Here is a 19,010-nt window from a genome sequence, read left to right as displayed (position 1 = left end):
AATAACTAAACTGTGAGCAAACAGAACTGATTCTGCTGGGGACAAAATGAGCTGCTCCGCCAAACAAACGTCTCCTCACCGACTGGATGGAGTCACAAAGTACATCCAGTGTTTTGTGCGACAAAAGTTTTAATGGAACGGTGCTGATCCGAGTCTTTTTTTTTTTGAATGACTGATATTTTATTATCCTTCTATTATTGTGGCATTTCAGCTCCCTGTCAGTGCGAATAGCAGCTCAAGCCTCTTTTCAGAAGGGAAAAAAGAAGAAAGCAGAGCGCAGTCTGTGTCACCCCCGTGTGTTAGAAAAGTTGAACTACGCAACGTGCTCTAAATTGAAGTTTGTTGTCAACCTGACTGCTTCTATAAAAACCCCACCGTGCAGCATCGCAAACTGAAAAAACGCACGACAACTGGTATGGTTTTAAGGAGATCCTTTGTTCCCGGCCCTCAGTGACTGATGACAGAATAATGGAGCGCTAAAGGCCTTTCGAGGACAGAAAGGGATGATTAAGGAACCAAGAAGGAACAATACACTTAACGGAGCGGGCGCCGCAATAGATAATAGCGACAACTCTCGGTTTTCCACTTGATTGAACTCTTTATCCTCACTTTCTTGAGACAGGCCTGCGGTAATTCATAGAAATATCACTTTTGAGAGTAATTATGCTACACTGAAATAAGACCTCGTCAAACACAAATGGCAAAACAGTAAAAAAAAAAGAGAAAGTCATATCCAAATCAAAGACAACTTAAACATTTTTTTTCTTTTAATGTCAGAATTATTATTGTACATGGACATCCCAATGGATTTTGCACTTCTTTTTACAATATGTACCACATATAACAGCACCTACATGTTATTTACACACATTACACAAGATTGTATCACAAAGCAGTGTGTGAAACTAGCAAAAAACAAGTTTCCCAGGCCTTGTTGAACCACCACACCCCCAATAGTCCATGAATTGGCTTAACAAAATTAAATATCACAGCCATTGGCCCCCACTAGTTAACAGGCTACTACTGCCCCCTGAAATTGTCCACGTTTAAAGCTAACATCGTAAGTGTGAAGGTGTGTTTCAACTCTTTCTGAACAAAATAACGCTGATGCACCAGTTCAAATTATCAATGAGACAAATGTAAACAAAGTTGTTAAATGCAAGCTTTGAAACACTGATACTGCTCTTAACACAAAGATGTTGACGCCGACTGTGCATATTAGGCTTTTTTTGTAAACTAAATACAAAAACTGAACAATTCAGGACAGTGGTGCATGTGCAAAGAAAACTTTGTTGAAAGTACTTGCTTTTCCATCTCCTGCCATCCAACTGCTCAGAGACAGTAACGGCAGCCACCATGCTCTGTGTGCATTGGATTGACCTGCTTTGTGATAAAACCCTGGTGTGGGCTGCAAAAAGCAACTAAAAGACAAAAATATAATGAATTTAGGTAAAATGGGAAATAACTGGGTCAAGAGGATGCTGGAGATGCCAGAACCCTGCATCCACAAGCACTCACACACACTCGTACACACACACACGCACACACTCACTGTTGCACAACAACCAGAGATACTGTAGCAGCTTTCTCAAAGGCAAAGACAAGTACAACACAGTAAGTGGCAGTTCTGCTGTCAGTTACGCAAACACACAGAGCAGCAGCAGAATGAGATACACACGCTGACAAGCGTTTTGAGTGGAGCCACACAACAGGGGGGCAAGTTCAGCCTCCCGAGGAGCCCAAGCTTCAGTCCTGTCTGGTTTGGCCAGCACTCCACAGAAGACGAGGAGGAGGAGGAGGAAGTACGTTTGAGGAATGAGGGAACAGCAAACAGTAGGCCAAAGCCCGGTTCATCTGCTTATTAGATGTGAAGCACAAAGGAGCCCGGCCGATACACAAAGTCTAAAACGCAACATTCTGCAGTTTAAGAAATTCAAGTGTGACGTGCTTGCTTCCGTATCAGTTTCTACTGAGGGCAACCAAACGTAAAAAAAAAGGGGAAAGTAAATTTCTCAGATAAAGAACAAAACTTTAACATGGAAAGGAGTTGTGTGAGGCAACGGATGTGAGGAAGGGTGAAAGAAAAATAAAGGGAAGAACTATGTGGACTGGTAATAACTAGTTTTTTTCTTTATTCATAGCATTGCAACTAAGATGAATAGGAGGAAGATTTCAATGGTTGGCCAAGGCATCAGTCCTCATCAGCTGTCCAGTCGGCCACCGAGAAGAGGACAGAGGAGGGTTTTTTTTAGTGGTGTAGGAAAAGTTCAGATCATCCTGTTACGTTTATGAGTTGGCGAGTCTGTGATGACGTCACTACAGGGGGCGGGGCCTCGTTTACGAGTGGCTGTGGAATCCAAATGGAGCGCCATCTCCTCAGCGATGAAGGTGTTGAGGTCCATGTCGTGGAGACCATTCCTACGGCGACTGAGGGGCTGGGCGGGGTGAGTTGGGGAGCCAGGAGGACCGGAGCGCACAGAAATGCTCGCCATGGCACCGCTAAGGCCTGAGAAGAGAAAATAAATAAATAAATAAATGAAAAAATAAAGAAAATGTTAAGCTACCACTCTAAGACAACAGCTTCCAACTGAACCAGTTATTCTGACTGACCGTGCAGTGCGATCGCCTCTCTGAACGGCTGCAGGTCGGTCTCCACAGAACTGCCCGTCTCTGGGGGAGATGGTCGGCTCGCGGACACCACGGCGACCCTAGGCGGGGCGCGGGTCGTCCGCGGTGGCGGGACTTTGCCGCACAGGAAGCTGATTAAGTCCTCTCGCCTAATGGTTCTTCTGCGCTTCTTCACCCACGCAATCACCTCCTTGTTCCTGCGCTGGTAGCCTAAATGGATGCCCAGGTCGTAGCTGCGCTGACGGACCTCCATACTCTCTGGTGATATGCAACGACAGATGTTTTTTAGAAAATCTGGACATAACAGTCAAAAGATTTACTATCAATACAAATTGGTAGAAAAACAGACAATTAAACAAAAGATAATCAAAACAACTTGCCTTTATACAGGTTGGTGACAGCCGTGGCTGCATTTTGGAAGGGCACCCAGAGGGAGAGGCCCTGCTGCTGACATACTCTATCTGTAAATTAAATGCAAATGGTTGGTCAGACTTTAAAATAACATTGCTGCAGCAGAAATACCAGCTCCATGTTACAAAGCTCACATTTCTTCTTCTATAAAAAGTCACGTAAAAACCAGTCAGATATAAAATGGACTGCCATCATCCAACTGCACTTGTCTATAACCAAGTAGACGACTAACTGGGTAATTGCTATTACTCTCAGAAATGAGCAATTTCAAGCTTAAATCCTATGGCTCCCTTAAGACACTTCAGATTTTGTTACATCAGTTTATGTGTAAGCCTGATAACATCAAAGAGTCATTATATGGCAAGTAAAAAAAATAAAAAACAGTTGCTGCACATTATTACTCCCAATCTGATGAAAAATAAGTGCAATGTCTGTATGCAGCCTACAGATGCACAACAGCGTTCACAAAGAACGGTAACTCTCAAGCCAAGGTTTGGGTTTACCACAAAAAATACAAAGCTATAAAACTTTGAAGGGGCCATTACCAGTCATCATTTTTCAAGTTGTACAGAAAATCTGTATCTTAAATGTGCAGCAGACGCCGTCCACATAGTTTACTTCAGAAATGACTCAGAGGTGGAAGTTTTATGAAGACACAGCTGTGCTGCAGTGTGGACATACAGCGGAGGGATCTGCATGTTACTGAGCAGGATCTCCAAACTAAGTGCTGGATAATGAGTGTACTTGAAGAGTTGTTGTGAATATTACAAAATGAGGTCTGCCTGGAAACTGGCGAACGAGGCAATCATTGGAAATTACCCAGCTATTCACAAACATTTTTTGAAAGGGTACAACAAGCTGATGATAGAGAAAACCATACCATTTCCAGGAAACACAATATCTCTGTAATGTTTTAAAATAAATATATAAATAAATAAACTCAGTGGGGCAGAACGAGACTTCAACAAGAAAACATTTACGTTAATCATTTCGCCATTTTGTTCTGGGTTATTGACACAAACAGTCATCAGCTACAGTCTATTCATTGGATTAACTGCTGGGGGGGAATGAAATGTCTTTGTGCACGTTAACTCATCAACATCCACCGCACCACTGCGACAATTATCGCTGCATTTGACCGTCAACAAACGACTTGTTTTCAGTCGGGAAAACTCCTCCCTGTGTATCGCCATTTTGACGGGCTATGTATTTTTGTTAACGGCTGGACGAAACATTTCTTATTAAGTGTGTATGTGCCATGAGGAGAGCATATGTTTTGGATAGGGTGAACACACACACACACTCAGCTGAGTTAGCCGGTGTTTGTTTGTGAGCCGCTTAGCTTGAACTACTTATCCATCTTGTTCAGCCCCACGCAGGCCCCTGACAGCTCAGGCCACTGTGAGTCAAACCCTGCCCCCGTTGTCCCGCACTCCGCTCGGACACAGTCACCGGCTGCTGCTGCTGCCGATAGCAATGTTAGCTTCTGTTAGCTAGCAGCCGTAACCACCGGGTCATGGTAGTTAGCCAAAAGAGTTAGGGGGGAGAAGAAAAAAACTACCGAATCATGGGAGTTGCTACACCGTTTTGAAAGAAAACACACCCCGGTGTCAAGCAACACTACCACGAAATCAAAACTGGTTCAACTGTAGTGGAGGAGCAGCTAGCACCGTTAGCCTAGCCGGTGCCCTTTGTGTCTCTAGCGGGGTTAGCCTCCGTTAGCACCAGCATTAGCTCCCACAGTTAGCCTGACCTGAACTTCGGTGTATAATCTTTTTTTCCCCCTTCTTCTTTTTTTTAAGTTACACAAACCTTTGTAGAGCTGTGCTACCGCGGTGGCCGAGTTTTGAAACAGGTGCCACAGCTTTTGCTGACTTTGTTCCGTCTCCTCCTCGTTGGGATCAGTCTGTTCGGCCTCTGCTAGGCACTGTCGTTCCCACTTGGAGAACCAGTGCTCGGGGCCGTGCTCCTGGATCTCCGCTTCTCCCTCCTCTTTCCTCTCCTCCATATTAGCTAGCTTTATCGTGTGAAATAGCTACGCGATTGTTTTGTTTGGTTGGTTTTTCCCGGAGGCACTTAACTGTCTTTTCGCCCTGCGTGGTGAACGACAAAAACACGTCGCGCAACCCCCCTACCTAGACGTTGAAAAGAAAACAGTAGTCGTTGCTAGAGCCACATTGTGGACATTTAACACTACGCCGTACGCCCCAGTGTAGAACACACCAAAGTAAAGAACGCGATGACAACACCTTAGAATTTCTGGGCTTGGCCACGCCCATTCCGTTCCTTTACTGACCAGCGATTGGCTGCTTTGAGTTTTGTAGGCGGGTCTCGATGTCAACCACGAAGCGTGATTGGATGTGAGGGAAAAAAAGAGTAAAAGGTCAGAGAAAAATAACGTTGATCTCATGGAGCAAGTGTTTGTGTCCTGACATGCAGCATTCTGCCCGGCAGGGGGCAACCTGGCTATGGAAATGTAGACCAGGGTATTATGTGGCCAAAAATATAAGGACATTGATTCTGTGGTAGAAAATAAAAGTAACAATACAGCCCTGTCAGGATGCTCCATTACAAGTAAATGCCTACATAATGTAAATTGAAATTGAGGGGGTGGAATCAGCCAAATGCACTCACATTATCAAAAGCAGATGTGTTTGTTTTGCAGATAGCTGGGCCTGTGTGGCTGATGCATTATAATACATTAGATTATGAATACGGATGGATCTTGTCAGCATTTTACTTTTGTAGTTGATCAAGGTGGAATTAGTTGCTTTTAATGTGGGCCCATTTAAAGATTCACCTGAAAAAAATTAGATTTGGCAGTTCAATTGGAGAGGGAATTTAAAAAACAACAAAAAAACATTTGGGCGTTTAGATTTTCCCCCCATATCTCATATCTTTGATTTTCTGTCAAATACAGACCAGTTTTGCCTCAAAACAGCTGTTTAAATGAAGTGTGGTAAAACTAACATCATGCCAGATTTGACAAGGACACAACAAACTTGGCCATGTTTTTCTTGAGAGGGGATCATGCCAAAAACAAACTGATTATGTGAAATTAAAACCTCAAAAGAAGCTAATCATCATTGCAGTCTAATTAATACTCAAGCAAAAGTAGTTCAAAACTATTGTTTAATAAAGTACATGAGAAAATGTGGTTTTACATGTAACTTAAATATTACATTTTAACCACTGAAGGGACAAAGAGTGAGCCATGGAGTTGGTAAACAAAAACAAACTAAACCTAATATGAAAGAATCGGTTTCCCAGTTTGGTGTGGATGAACTTGACATCAACCCAGTGTAGCCTAACCATAACTCATAACTTATGCAGTGCACAAAATACAGACCATTTCATCTGTTATCATTGAATGTTGCCTGTCGTGCTTCTTGAATGTTATTACTGCCACTGAGATTTTAGGGGGAAAGTTCAATGTCACACTATCTTTTTGGCAACACCCATAAACGTCTGAGCTGAGGATCGTAGGTGTGCAAAGATCAGGTGAGTTATTATGACACAAACTCACTGATTACTTGTTCTCTCACGTCTCTCTCTCTCAGTGTCAGACTGCACCTGTTCCTCTTTACACCTCACTCTCTGACTCTCCTTTTCTTCCTCTGTGTTGGTAACACTTCTGTTCTTGAAGATGTCTAAGGGGGAGCAGGTGGTTTGTGGTGTGGAGGAGTATTTCCAGGAACGAGGGCCGACTCTCACATTCAGCAACTTGCACTACTGTGTCCAGGAGACGCGATTCTGCCGCAAGATCGGCCCTGAAAAATATATCCTGAACGATGTAAGGTAGGACATGATGTTAAATTACTTACCTGTGAGAATATTCATGCACATACAGGTATGATATCTTGTTAATAGCGAAATTTAATGTTAGTGACTACATGATAACACGCTGTAGCTACACTCAGTGCATCTCCTTTGTTTTTCCCATTGTTATGAAATACTGAATGCATCATGTTTCATATTATTTAACATCTGACAATAACGGTTGAGGTCATGGTTGTTCAGTCTCTGTCTAATGTTTTTTAAATGATTTGAAGTCCTTGCATTTGTGGGAGGTGAGACAAGCTGAGAAAGAATTTTAAAAAACTGTCAAAGATGTCAAATTTGTGGGAGGAGGTATATTTAAATCATCCATATTATTGTATATCATAACTTTGGGTAAGGGGCCATTAGTGCAATATGAAGTAAGTTAAATAGAGTAATCTATACATGAATGGTACTTAAAGGGTAATATATTTTACAGTGTTACAGATTTCATACTAAGTGAGTCATACTTTTAAGGTGCTCATTTAATTTCTGTTCCTCACTGAACTAAACCCTCAGTAATTCTTATCTAGAAATAATACAGACAATGTTAAACCACAATCCCACTTTGTATATGTAGTAGGCCTACACAGTTAAATGTGGAAAACAAAAATCAGCAAATACATTTTTAAACATGAGATTTCCAGTTTTTTTTAAGAATGAAAATGGGACTGAGGACATAGGATCAGGCTACAATACCTTATTGTTTTAATTAAATTAAAATAAAATTTTGTTTAGAACCAAATTACTTAACTCATCATGTTTTTTATACAGCGGCATCATGAGACCTGGGATGAATGCCATCATGGGCGCAACAGGAAGCGGTAAAACATCGTAAGAAACAGGTTCTTGTACATCTAAACACAGACACAGGCTCTGCCTCACACTTGAGCCAAATTAATATCAGTGTGTTGCTTTTCATTTCAGTCTGCTAGATGTGATAGCAGGAAGAAAAGACCCTGCCGGGCTGCGCCAAGGAAGCGTCATGGTAGACGGAAAACCTGTCACATCTGACCTGAGGCTCATTTCTGCCTATGTGGTTCAGGTACACAAAAATAAACATATCCAGACTTTTATTTTATTTTATTTTTTCTAACAGAATATAACACAGATTCTTGTGACTTGTTTGTGTGTGCATCACCGTTGTGTCTTGTGTCTCCAGGACGATATCCTGATGGGCACCCTGTCTGTGAGGGAGAATCTGTTGTTCAGCGCCAACCTCCGTCTCGACCCAAAGCGTCACTCCCCTGCGGATAAACACAGCAGAGTAGATGCCATCATACAAGACCTGGGCCTGACGGACTGTAAAAACACTAAGGTACAATCACAAGCTGATTCAAGTTGTTATTTAACAGTAGATATAATTCAATATTAAGTCGTGGAGAGAGTATTCTGATGTACTATTCATTTTAAATATTGCACCTTGGTAAAGCAGAAACATTTATTTAAAATTCTACTTTGCTACATGTTAAAAGTTATTTATAAAAATAAATTGTGATGTGTTGACGCTATAAATGAACACAGCACAGATGGAAACATATTAACTCCATCGCCTTCATCAAACTGTGAATAGCTCTGTGGCTGCCTAGTGTCATGTTTTTGTCTGGTGTGGTGTCAGGGTTTTCTGTCTCATCATCGTAGGACAAGATGTCTCATTAACTCCTTGAGAAAATGTCTTCAAATTTAGCACAAACATTCACAAGGACAAACCAATTAGATCCTGGTGGTAAAAGATCAAGGTCTTTGGCCTTGTGAGTGCAACATGTCTAGAGCTCCCTTTGAATGTTGCACACCTTTTAGTAATAAGACATAGCCTACACGTTGGGGATGCAACCTGAAACTAGTCAGAGTGACAGAGGCAGACACAAGTGAGGTGGTAGTTGTAGCTCTGTTTGTTTTGTGTGTGTGTGCAGATAGGGACAGAGTTTCTTCGTGGCGTGTCAGGAGGTGAGAGGAAGAGGTGCAGCATCGGGATGGAGCTCATCACTTCTCCGTCTCTGCTGTTTCTGGATGAACCAACCACAGGACTGGACTCCAACACTGCAAACTGCATCATCAGTCTGCTGCAAAAGTACATTATTATTATTATTATTATTATTATTATTATCAATCACTCACATGCTAGGCAGAGAGACACATAGTCACACTTGGGATAATTACAACCAAAGCATTTCTGTTGAAGACAGTGGGGTCAAACAGAGAGCAATAAACTGTTTACTGTTACTTCTGTTGTGAGCAGCTGTTAACACTGATCCAGCAGCACCTTCAGTTTCTACTGTGATTGTTGTGTTGTTAACTATATAAGGTGTAAACGTATGTTTTTTAGGCTGTCCAGGAGAGGGAAGACAGTGATCTTCTCCATCCACCAACCTCGCTACTCCATCTTCAGACAGTTTGACCACCTGACTCTGATGCATAAAGGGGAGGTGGTGTATGCTGGAGCTTCAGACCAGGCACTGGACTACTTCACAAACCTCGGTACAAAGTTACTGTGTTTGTCTTCACTCTGAAACAGACACTTATGACTGGGAATGTGTTATAATATTGTTAAATTATGCTTATACAGAAAGGGGAAGTAGGCCTATGTTATACTTCCCTATAAAGTCCTGGTGCTCAACATTGTTTTATAAATTATATTCTACTGCTTGCTTTTATAGAGAGAGATATTACAATGTGTGTGTGTGTGTTTTTGGATAGGCTACCAAATTGAGGCCTTCAACAACCCAGCTGACTTCTTCATGGATGTCACAAACGGAGAAGCAAAATCAACATTTGAGTCAGTCATTGAAGGTAGGTAAAACCAAGTTGGCATGTTTTATGTATTAAAAGTGAGAGGAAGGTAAAACTGAGCTAAAATTTGGTCAGAAGGATGATATTTTTTAGATGTTTGTTTGATTGTTTCAATTTGTAGCTGATTTATAATGTAACCCCCATATTTAAGACATGAAAAAGCTTTTAAAAGTGAGAAATGTAGAGATCAGATATTAACTCACCTATATCCCAGTGTTAATCAAAACACCAAGACATGTTTCCTGCCAACAACCAAAGCCTGTTTACTGAGTTAATGGCTGATAAGGAAAGAGACAATTAGTTTATTATGTTGTTGTCTGTTGTCTGTCTACCATGTTACACTTTGTTGAGGTCACTCTGTCTCAACAGCGGAGTGTAAAAACCCACTGGCAACAAAATATCGCCAGTCCCAGCTGTGCCAGAATGTTGTTGAGGAACTGGACCATATGAACCAGAGCATCGCCAATGGGGTCAAAGGTCAAGATGAAGTGCCAGACTACGTTACCTCTTTCCTCTATCAGGTCGGCCAGTTCTGCAGCTCAGAAATAGATTAAAGGGATAGTTCAATATTTTGGCAAATTGGCCCATTGCCATAATCCCTATAGTCATAGCAGTAGGTTCGTTACCTTTAATTGTCGGTGCAAGCTATTTTTAGAACGGCGGAGCAGAGCCGCGAGCTGCTCAGAGCTACGCTACGGAGGCTAATGGGATTTCTTGGTTTCTCTCATCAAACTCATCAAATACGCAATCCAACAACTCCAACTCCAAAACACTGCACATTCACCACGCTATGAGATAATAAGAGAACGTTACGAGACAGAGTTGTTTTAGAGGTAAAATTTTCAGCAAGCAGTCTCTGCATTTACCTCTAAAACAACTTTGTCTCGTAACATTCTGTTATTATCTCATAGCGTGGTGAATGTGCAGGTCACAACTTGTCCACCAGAGTGTTTTGGAGTTGTTGGATTGTGTATTTGAGCTCTGCTCCGCCATTCTATATAGCTTGCACCGTCAATTAAAGGTAACGAACCTACTGCTAAAACTATAGGGATTATGGCAATGGGCCAATTTGCCAAAATGTTGAACTATCCCTTTAAAGACCTTGTACGTTTTATCTTTAATGTCCAGTTTAGGGAATAAAAATCCCAGGCGTTTTTCATTTTATCATTAACAGAAATTGCAATGAGTTTATGATGTTATAACGCAGTGGTTGGTGCCAGCTGTTAAGTCAGTGTGCTTGGCTGCCCTCTGAATGAACTCGGACTGTAATTGTCAGTATGCCCATCAAAATATAAAAATGTTCTCTTTCTGTGTGTGTGTGAGGCAGATGCGTGTGGTGTGTGGCAGGACAGTGCTGAACTCGCTGAGGAACCCTCAGACCTCTTACGCCCAGTTGGCTCTCAACATCTTCTTTGCAGTTCTGGTGGGACTCATTTATTACCAAATGCCTTTGACACTGCCCGAGGGTTTGCAGAACAGGTACCGTGTGGCTAACCCGCCAACCTACATTTCACTCTGTGCATCTGCTTCTATTTTTCGCCTCCGTACACTCTAAACTCTCTAAATGTGTCTCCAGCTTGTCTCAGGGCCAAATTGCAGCAGAACTACTGATGGAAAATAGATCAAATCAAAGATATGTCTCTGTATGCTGTATACAGGGTTTATTTTTCTCTATGTGTCGCGGACAGGAAAATGTGGTGAATATCTTCATTTTTGAGAGAGGACAGCAAGATTGGAAGCCGTCGAGACAAGAATGGCAAAAAGATCAGAGAAAGTGATTAACTTTTTACACAAAGGTCAAGCTGGGATGTGATGGCTACATTCAGTTAAAATACTGTAGATGAGTGAGATTAAAGAAACCATGATGATAAGATGAGGAAACGCTTTTTATGATGCTGTAATAGTCTGAAGGTTTATTGGGCGAAAACCCAGGCCACACTGTCATTTGCTGACCTTTTCTGTTTAACTATCAGATGAAATGATAATCAGATGAGTCTCTCTCTCTCTCCTTCTCTCTCTCTCTCAACAACAGGAGTGGAGCGTTCTTCTTCCTTATCATCAACATGGTATTTGGGAATCTCTCTGCTGTTGAACTCTTTATCAATGAGAGGGCAATCTTCATGTGAGTGAAAGATAAAAGCTGCATGTGTGTGTGCGGGCTGAAGTCCAGAGCTCTGCAGAAATATAGAGGAAGAAGAAGAAGAAGAAGAAGAAGGGTGATATTAATCTACCCATTTCTTATTATCAACAAAGAAAAAGACCAAGACTAGTAATGTAATGGGCCAATGCTCAATACTTTCTACTGTACCTTGCCTGTCTGTGGCATATAATTCCATTACTGTAGCTCTGCACATTAAAGGTCCCTTATTGTATAAAGTTAGCAAAATCCAAGTTCTTTTTCAATCATTGATCAGATCTAGGTTCAATATTAATACAGTGAAAGTATTAAAACTTCAGTCCACAGTGAATCTGTATTCAGAAACTGAACCGTAAAACAAGTCGTCAGGACTTTTGTAACTTTGTGATGTCACCATTCTTAGCCACACCCCCAAATCTTAACTACCATCCAATCACTCAGAAAACAGACAGTCAGCCAATCAGCAGAGAGGATCAGAGCCTCCTCTCTGCTGATTGGCTCTCTGGTTTCTTCTTATTATAAGGAGACGTCTGAGAGAGGAGGTGTAAAACTCCACTGAAATTGTTTTGCCTCTTAATAAAACTACAAATATATCTTTTTATGGATCAAAATTTCAAATAAAGCAGCACAAGCCTGATATTTTGTCAAAAGCTTAACAATATCTTTATCATCAGTGATCAGTATCAGTGAATACTATAGATAATTTACTATATCATATCTTTAACTCCGTCACAGTGGTTGTTGTTTATGTGTTTCTTGTGTCTCCGTTAATGTTCCTCACAGTCACGAGAACTCAAGCGGCTACTATCGTACTTCTGTCTACTTCCTGTCCAAGATCTTCGCTGATCTCATCCCCAACCGCATCATCCCCATCTTTGTGTTTTCAGCCATCGCCTACTACATGATGGGTAATTTTTAGCACACGCTGCACATAATACACCATGTTACTGCATATCTCACTAATGAGGAAAAGCACTGATGGCAGCCACTCACCAAGTTTAGAGAGGGAACAGATGCTGTTTTATTCACAGCCATTACGAGACTTTGGCACCTGCTGTTATTTAAGATACCTTTGATATATTATTCATTTGACTTATAAAAGTGAAAGCAGCAAATCATGTAATGAATAAGGGAACAGGTTTGGCTTTATTCCCAAGGGAGCTTCAGTTTTAAGACATGCATAATCTAGATGATGATATGTGATCCCACCGCTGATTGCTTTTTGTCTGAAACCTTTTCTTCTGAGCTTTTTTTTCCATGTTTGTCCCAAGAAGGAGCGAGCTGCTCAGAGCTTAAAGGGATAGTTCACCCAAAATTCAAATTTCACTCATTATCTACTCACCCTCATGTTGACTAAGGGCTGGGAGAAGTTTCAGAGTCCTCCGTGCCTTCTCTGAGTTACAGCGGGGCTCCGTGCAGCACTGCATGTCCATATGACGGTTGCGAATGGGCCTCACTTTTCTTCGTCCAAAAAGACACACCAAAAAAACATCCAAATACCTCCATAGTGCTCGTCTGTAATGTCCCTCTTGTATTGAAGCCCCAACATGAGAAATTGTTCCGAAAAAAAATGAAATAAGTCTATATTTCAAAGTTGTTTGTAGCGGAAGCTCCCAGTGTTGCTCTGCCGGAATCTCGCGTGATTTGCGGAGCCGTGAACTAGACACAGGCAAAGCAGTGGACTGAGATACTGGGAGCTTCCGCTACAAACAAGCTTGAAATATAGACTTATTTCATTTTTTTCGGAACTCAGAGAAGGCACGGAGGACTCTGAAACTTCTCCCAGCCCTTAGTCGACATGAGGGCGAGTAGATAATGAGTGAAATTTGAATTTTGGGTGAACTATCCCTTTAATCCAAACTTTCTCTGTCTTCTTATTTACATGTATCGTCCACTCTCTCTCAGGGTTGAAGCCAGCCTTCGAGGCCTTCATGTGTTTTGCTCTGACCATGTCTCTGGTCAGTCTGGCGGGAGTTGGTTTGGCGTTCCTCGTCTCCGCGAGTGTTTCTTCGTTTGCCATGGCCAACATCCTGATTGCTCTACCCTTCGTTTTCATGATGGTGAGAGACAAAGACACAAACACACATAAACACCACAGTGCTGGGCTGAGAAATGTCAACCTGCTGCTATGAGTGTGATGATGTATTATTCTCTCCCACGTTGTCCCTGTTTTAGGTTTTCGGTGGTTTTCTTGTCAATCTCAACGCCATGCTGAGCTGGCTGTCTTGGCTGAAGTGGATCAGTATCTTCAAATATGGATTGGATGTAAGATATTAAAAAAAATAAACAGAGCAGGAGGAGGAGGAGGGTTGTGGTCGTGGGAATGAGAGCAGTGAGTTTCAGTTTTGTGTCTTTATCTGAAATGAGTAAGTTGTTCAGCTCTGTCTCTCTGTCTCCCTCAGGCGTCATTTATCAATGAATTAAAGGGACAGGTTTTCTACAACAACAAGACCATGTGAGTGTGATAACACAGCCGCTCCCTCACACAGTGACCCCACACACACCTGGGATGGACAGTTACAAAGTACATTTACATGAACATTGTACTTTACTTCAGTGGTCTACTTTTTGGAAACTTTTGACTTTTAATCATTACAAATACAGGTTTTTATATATATAGATACGGATAATGTACTGATCGCTTTGTATTTCTATGAAGTGCTCTTATTTTGAAGTACAGGTTTTAGTGGGCAGAATTAATTCTTTTAAAAATAAGATTGAAAGAAGATGCAGATGTTAGATACTGATGAGGCAGAAGGTAATTAAAAGTTTGCTGTCCAGACTTCATTACTGTGCACAAACAAAAGTCCAACTTCAGAAAGTATTGAGATATGAATAATATATTTAATTCCAGATAAACTTTTACTTTAAGTAGTTGCTGTTTTTATGTTCTGGTCGATTTAAAGGCTTATGTCCATTTCCATAGTCTCTGTATCTTATCCCACAAGCTTTTAATTAGTTATACAGCCAGTCAGTCAGTGGGTTGGTTCAGTCAATCAGTTCTGTAAATGCAGCAATACAGCGACGAGTTGACATTAAAAATACATTTGAATACTTCATTATTTTTAAAGTCAAGTACTCCAGCGCCTAAATTCAGCATAAATGTGACTGATCCCTTCAACTGTTAAACTTTAAATACGCAGGATTTCTACATTTTCCTCAAACTTTTTAAACATTTCTACTTTTACCCTTCAGACACGATGTAGTTATTCTTACTTCTTCTTCCCTTTAACGGATTAGAACTACTTCTATATTATTCTACTTTTACTCTTCAGATATTGTTTCATCTATATAAGTAATGGTTCAACAATGTTTCCAAACTGTTAGTATTAAATACATATAGTTGAGTAGACTTAAGCTTTTCAATTTCTTCATACTAATCTTCAACAATTCAACTAATTTCCAACCATTTCATACAAAATTAGCCTCCTTCTTACATGTTCTACCTTTTAATCTATTTTCACTTGTTGCTTCAGCTATGTTAGCATTGTTTCATCAATTTTCTTTACTTTCAGGTTAGCTGCAGATTTCAACTCTTCCAAATCTTCAACTGTTACACTTAAACATGCAGGATTTCTACATTTTCTTCTACGTCTTTTAAACATTCCTACTGCTTTTACTACCTTTAGGAGGTATAATTCATCTCTCAGCTTACAAGTTTTATGTTTCAGCTATAGCGTCAACATTGCTTCAACAGTTTCTTCACTTAATTCAGCATTGTTTCAACAATTTCTTCAGCTCATTCAGCATTGCTTCAGTAATAGCGTTCAGCTTTCAGCATTCACCTGTATTTCCTTCAGGAAATGCATTCTATAGTTATTTTTAAAGTCAAGTACTCCAGCGCCTAAATTCAGCAAAAATGATTGAAATGAAATAATTTGACCAGATTGTCTATATAATCACACACACACACACACACACACACACACACACACACACACACACACTGAACTTGTCCTCTCTGTGCTGCAGCATCCCGGGGGAGTTGTTTCTGAAAAGCCAGGGCATCGACTACTCTGTGTGGGGCTTCTGGCAGAACCATGTCGCTCTGCTGGGAATCATAGTCGTCTGCATGTTCCTGGCCTACGTGCAGCTGCGGCGAATCAACCGCTGGAAATGAAGCTTCTCCATCTGCCCATGTATGTCACTGATGCTCTGTCTCTTTATTCTTATTTATTTGGGGGAAGAAAGAGAAAAGAAAGCTATTTATTTTGTGCACTAGATAAAATAAGCTTTCTAGTGTGATTATTTAAATTATTTCCTAGTGGTAGTTGTTTGTTTTTTCTTCTGTTTTGTTAGTCGAACAGTGCACATGGATTCTCCCACTCTCTTGCGAGTGTCTCATGCTCTCAAACATAAACAAACACACACACACGTGTTGTAGCATTTGACTCCCAGGTGGATAAGCTGCCACTAAGCACACTTGGTCTGCGCACGAGGGAATGTACAGCAACAGCCAAGCCCACGTCTAAGACCTTACAAAGCTCCTTACAGCGTGTGAGACATGAGCTGCGGTAAAGAAAAGCTTTATAGCATCTACATTTAATAAATCTGTTAAAAACAACTCACATTTCTCAGTCCTCCAAGTGATGAATAATACATTTATTTGTGCCACACAGAAACATTACAGGAAATGTAGTTTTATTTCAGAGTAATATACATTTTTCAAGTTTTACCAAAATGTTCCAGGAAAATCAACATATCATCATAACGTCTGAACGCACAGTTGCTCATTTCAAATCAATGAAAGATGGTACAGAAAGTACTGAAGCCCACTCCTTAACACTTATTTCCTCCATTTATTTTCCATTTCGATAGCTTTGAGGTAGCAAAATGATCTCATTCCACGCTGTCTGTCCTCATCACACATGTATCCTGTATTTATAATCTGTACCCACACTCTTCATTGAAGCCTGATGCATGACGTTTGCACTTGGTGTCTATTTGCTTTCTTTTTTTTTTTTTTTTTTTTTTTTTATAGCTGCATCATTCAATTAAATGAAAAAATATTCTAAATGCCTTCTGCCTCATTTCCCCAAAATTCAGCCTGACACATTTCTCCACTATAATTCGAAATTAATGAGTTTGAACATCGGCTGCACAGAATTAGTTTGTAATGAGAATCCAGTCAGTCAGTTCGGTTGAGGAGGTTAACAGCGTGTGAAATGATACAGTTTTACTGACATGTATTAAAACTCAGCAGAAGGGAGCCGTGACTCTGAGGTGGAATAAGTGAAATGTTTTTTGCAAAAATAAACTCCATTGATTGATTAAATTTGTTTTTTAAATGATCTATAGGCAGAACGTGGCTAATATTTCCCCCGCTGACGTAAAAACAACCTCACCAGACACAAGCCACACAACAGGAAATGGGATCTCAGGGAAGCTGTGCTCCTCGTTTCACCTTCAGAAACTTTTCACGCTGCTGCCGCTCTTATTCAGGCTGTTCCCCACTGACACCGGCGTGTTTTCCAGCCCACGGAGCCACTCAGTACATTTGAGCACCACGCGCTCATCCACTCCGTAGCACTCCTCTTCCTCGTACTCCACGTCGTCGTACTTGTGCTGCTCGTTCAGGAGTGAGATTTTCACAATCGAGCTTATGTCTCCCAGTTCGGTGGTATCGCTGTTGTTCCTCGCCGCCGCGGCTCTGCTGTTTGGAGTGCTGTGTCTCTGCGTCGCCAACGCCGGTTGATGCCTTTTAGAGACGTTTTCCCTCCTGCGTCTTGAATCTGCTGCGCTCCCAGAGACCCCGGCTCCACTTTCAGCATTTCTGGCCGCCGAGCGTTGCCGCCTCTCGCTGTTCCTGCGGTGTAGCAGCAGCACGGCCTCGGGCGTGAGTGTCAGGGTGAATCGGGCCTCCTCCTGGTGCCTGGTCCTCGTCTTCAGCTCTGGTTCGCTCCTCACTGAGCTCTGGCTGGCGTGTCTCTGCTGCTGGGGCTTGGACAGCGAGCCGTCCGAGCTGGAGGCAGGGAAGCTCTCCGCCTGTGACGAGGACACCAATCTGTCCCTTCTCTTTGCAGCCAGCTCTGCTCCCGACACTCCCTTGGCTGTTGGCAGATGACTCCTGGGTTGGCCCTTTTTCCCCAGCTGTTTGAGATTCATAGTCAGTCGCTCCTTCACTGAGTTGCCCTTGTCTTCTCTCGGGGCCCTCGCCTTGGCAGCAGCAGCGGTAGTAGCCGTAGTAGACGAGCTGCTCTCCTTCCCCGTCAGGCCCGACACAGAGCGTGCGATCGACACAGGCGGGATGAACGGCATCTTGGCAACGCACAGGATCAGGTAGGAGAGAAACTCAGTTTTGCGGCTGAAGTGCTGGAAGAAGAAAGAAGAGGGCACGAGGGAGGAAATCGATTTTGTGAGGGAGGTGAGGTACTCTGATGCATCCTCGGCCATGCAGGGGTCAGCACACAGTGAGTCGCTGCTGCTGCTGCTGCTGCTGCTGCTGGGATCCAACGGTGCTGCTCATCCGCCCTGGAGAGGCTGATGCCCTGACAACGTCTTATACCTGAGCAGCTACTGTGACCTCAGAAGAGAGGAATAATGTGGGATTCTCCTGCATCTCACATGCTCATTACTCTCAGGCTCAGAGATCTAAAAAAAACTCCACCTCTAATCCTCCAGTGTCATCAGTGAGGGCAGGTTTACACACTACTCACCACCGTGCATGTCCACATGCAGGCTGGCTTAATCCACACAGGCTGCATTAATGACCAGAGAGAGTGAGATGGGTATCAGTGTGTGTTGTTGTGCAAAGAGTGAAACCAAAGGTAACATGAGCATGAAAGCTTGAAAGTTTGACTTTGGATACATATTACTATACTTTGACAAACTTAAAGCAGAAGTAAGTGGAATGTTTGTGTTAATATAAGTCTTAAATAGTTATATCTTCCGACAGCAATCACTTATATAGAGTGTTTGGTCCGAAACACGGGTCTGTCAGTCACTCTGCTCTGCTGTAGCCGAGGAGAAAACTTTCCTTGTATCCTACAACCTTTATCCAATGAGGAGAGAGAACGGCATAAAGGGGCGGTCCTCTCTGTGTGTGCAGGGATGCGCGTGAATGTGGTGACGTAGGGACGAGGGCGGGGACTGCTAACTCCATCTGCTGACAGAAAGTTAGCCAAAACGACCGGATCGCTTACTTATAAGGTCCACTTATTAACCTTTTCCACGTCTCGATAAGCTCATCAGCTGAAGGAAAGGGTCAGTGATTTTCAGTTTTCCT

General features: G+C 42.1%; 3 protein-coding genes across 3 annotated transcripts; 1 reads left to right on the top strand and 2 right to left on the bottom strand.

Moving 5' to 3' along the window:
- Positions 1-756: 756 nt before the first annotated feature.
- Positions 757-5,274, bottom strand: hapstr1b (HUWE1 associated protein modifying stress responses b). Its single transcript, XM_083976160.1, has 4 exons — positions 4,852-5,274; positions 3,005-3,089; positions 2,611-2,882; positions 757-2,506 (listed from the first exon to the last, which is right to left on the bottom strand). The coding sequence occupies exons 1-4, from the start codon at positions 5,045-5,047 to the stop codon at positions 2,268-2,270; spliced, it is 792 nt and encodes a 263-aa protein (XP_083832286.1). The 5' UTR covers positions 5,048-5,274; the 3' UTR covers positions 757-2,267.
- A 1,411-nt stretch (positions 5,275-6,685) lies between these two features.
- On the top strand, positions 6,686-15,905 carry abcg2b (ATP-binding cassette, sub-family G (WHITE), member 2b; the record flags this gene model as incomplete). Its single annotated transcript, XM_083976079.1, has 15 exons — positions 6,686-6,837; positions 7,633-7,692; positions 7,786-7,903; positions 8,021-8,176; positions 8,772-8,929; positions 9,185-9,336; positions 9,556-9,648; positions 10,018-10,169; positions 10,976-11,127; positions 11,681-11,770; positions 12,569-12,693; positions 13,691-13,845; positions 13,961-14,050; positions 14,188-14,240; positions 15,758-15,905. The coding sequence occupies 15 exons, from the start codon at positions 6,686-6,688 to the stop codon at positions 15,903-15,905; spliced, it is 1,854 nt and encodes a 617-aa protein (XP_083832205.1).
- A 1,286-nt stretch (positions 15,906-17,191) lies between these two features.
- Positions 17,192-18,184, bottom strand: LOC310989210 (uncharacterized protein; the record flags this gene model as incomplete). The annotated part of the gene is made up of 1 exon (XM_083976195.1): positions 17,192-18,184. The coding sequence occupies exon 1, from the start codon at positions 18,176-18,178 to the stop codon at positions 17,192-17,194; it is 987 nt and encodes a 328-aa protein (XP_083832321.1). The 5' UTR covers positions 18,179-18,184.
- Positions 18,185-19,010: the final 826 nt, after the last annotated feature.

This window comes from Trachurus trachurus, assembly GCF_905171665.1.
Source record: "Trachurus trachurus genome assembly, chromosome: 1".
In the NCBI taxonomy this organism is placed as follows: Eukaryota; Metazoa; Chordata; class Actinopteri; order Carangiformes; family Carangidae; genus Trachurus; species Trachurus trachurus.
This window is presented reverse-complemented; position numbering and strand designations above follow the sequence as displayed.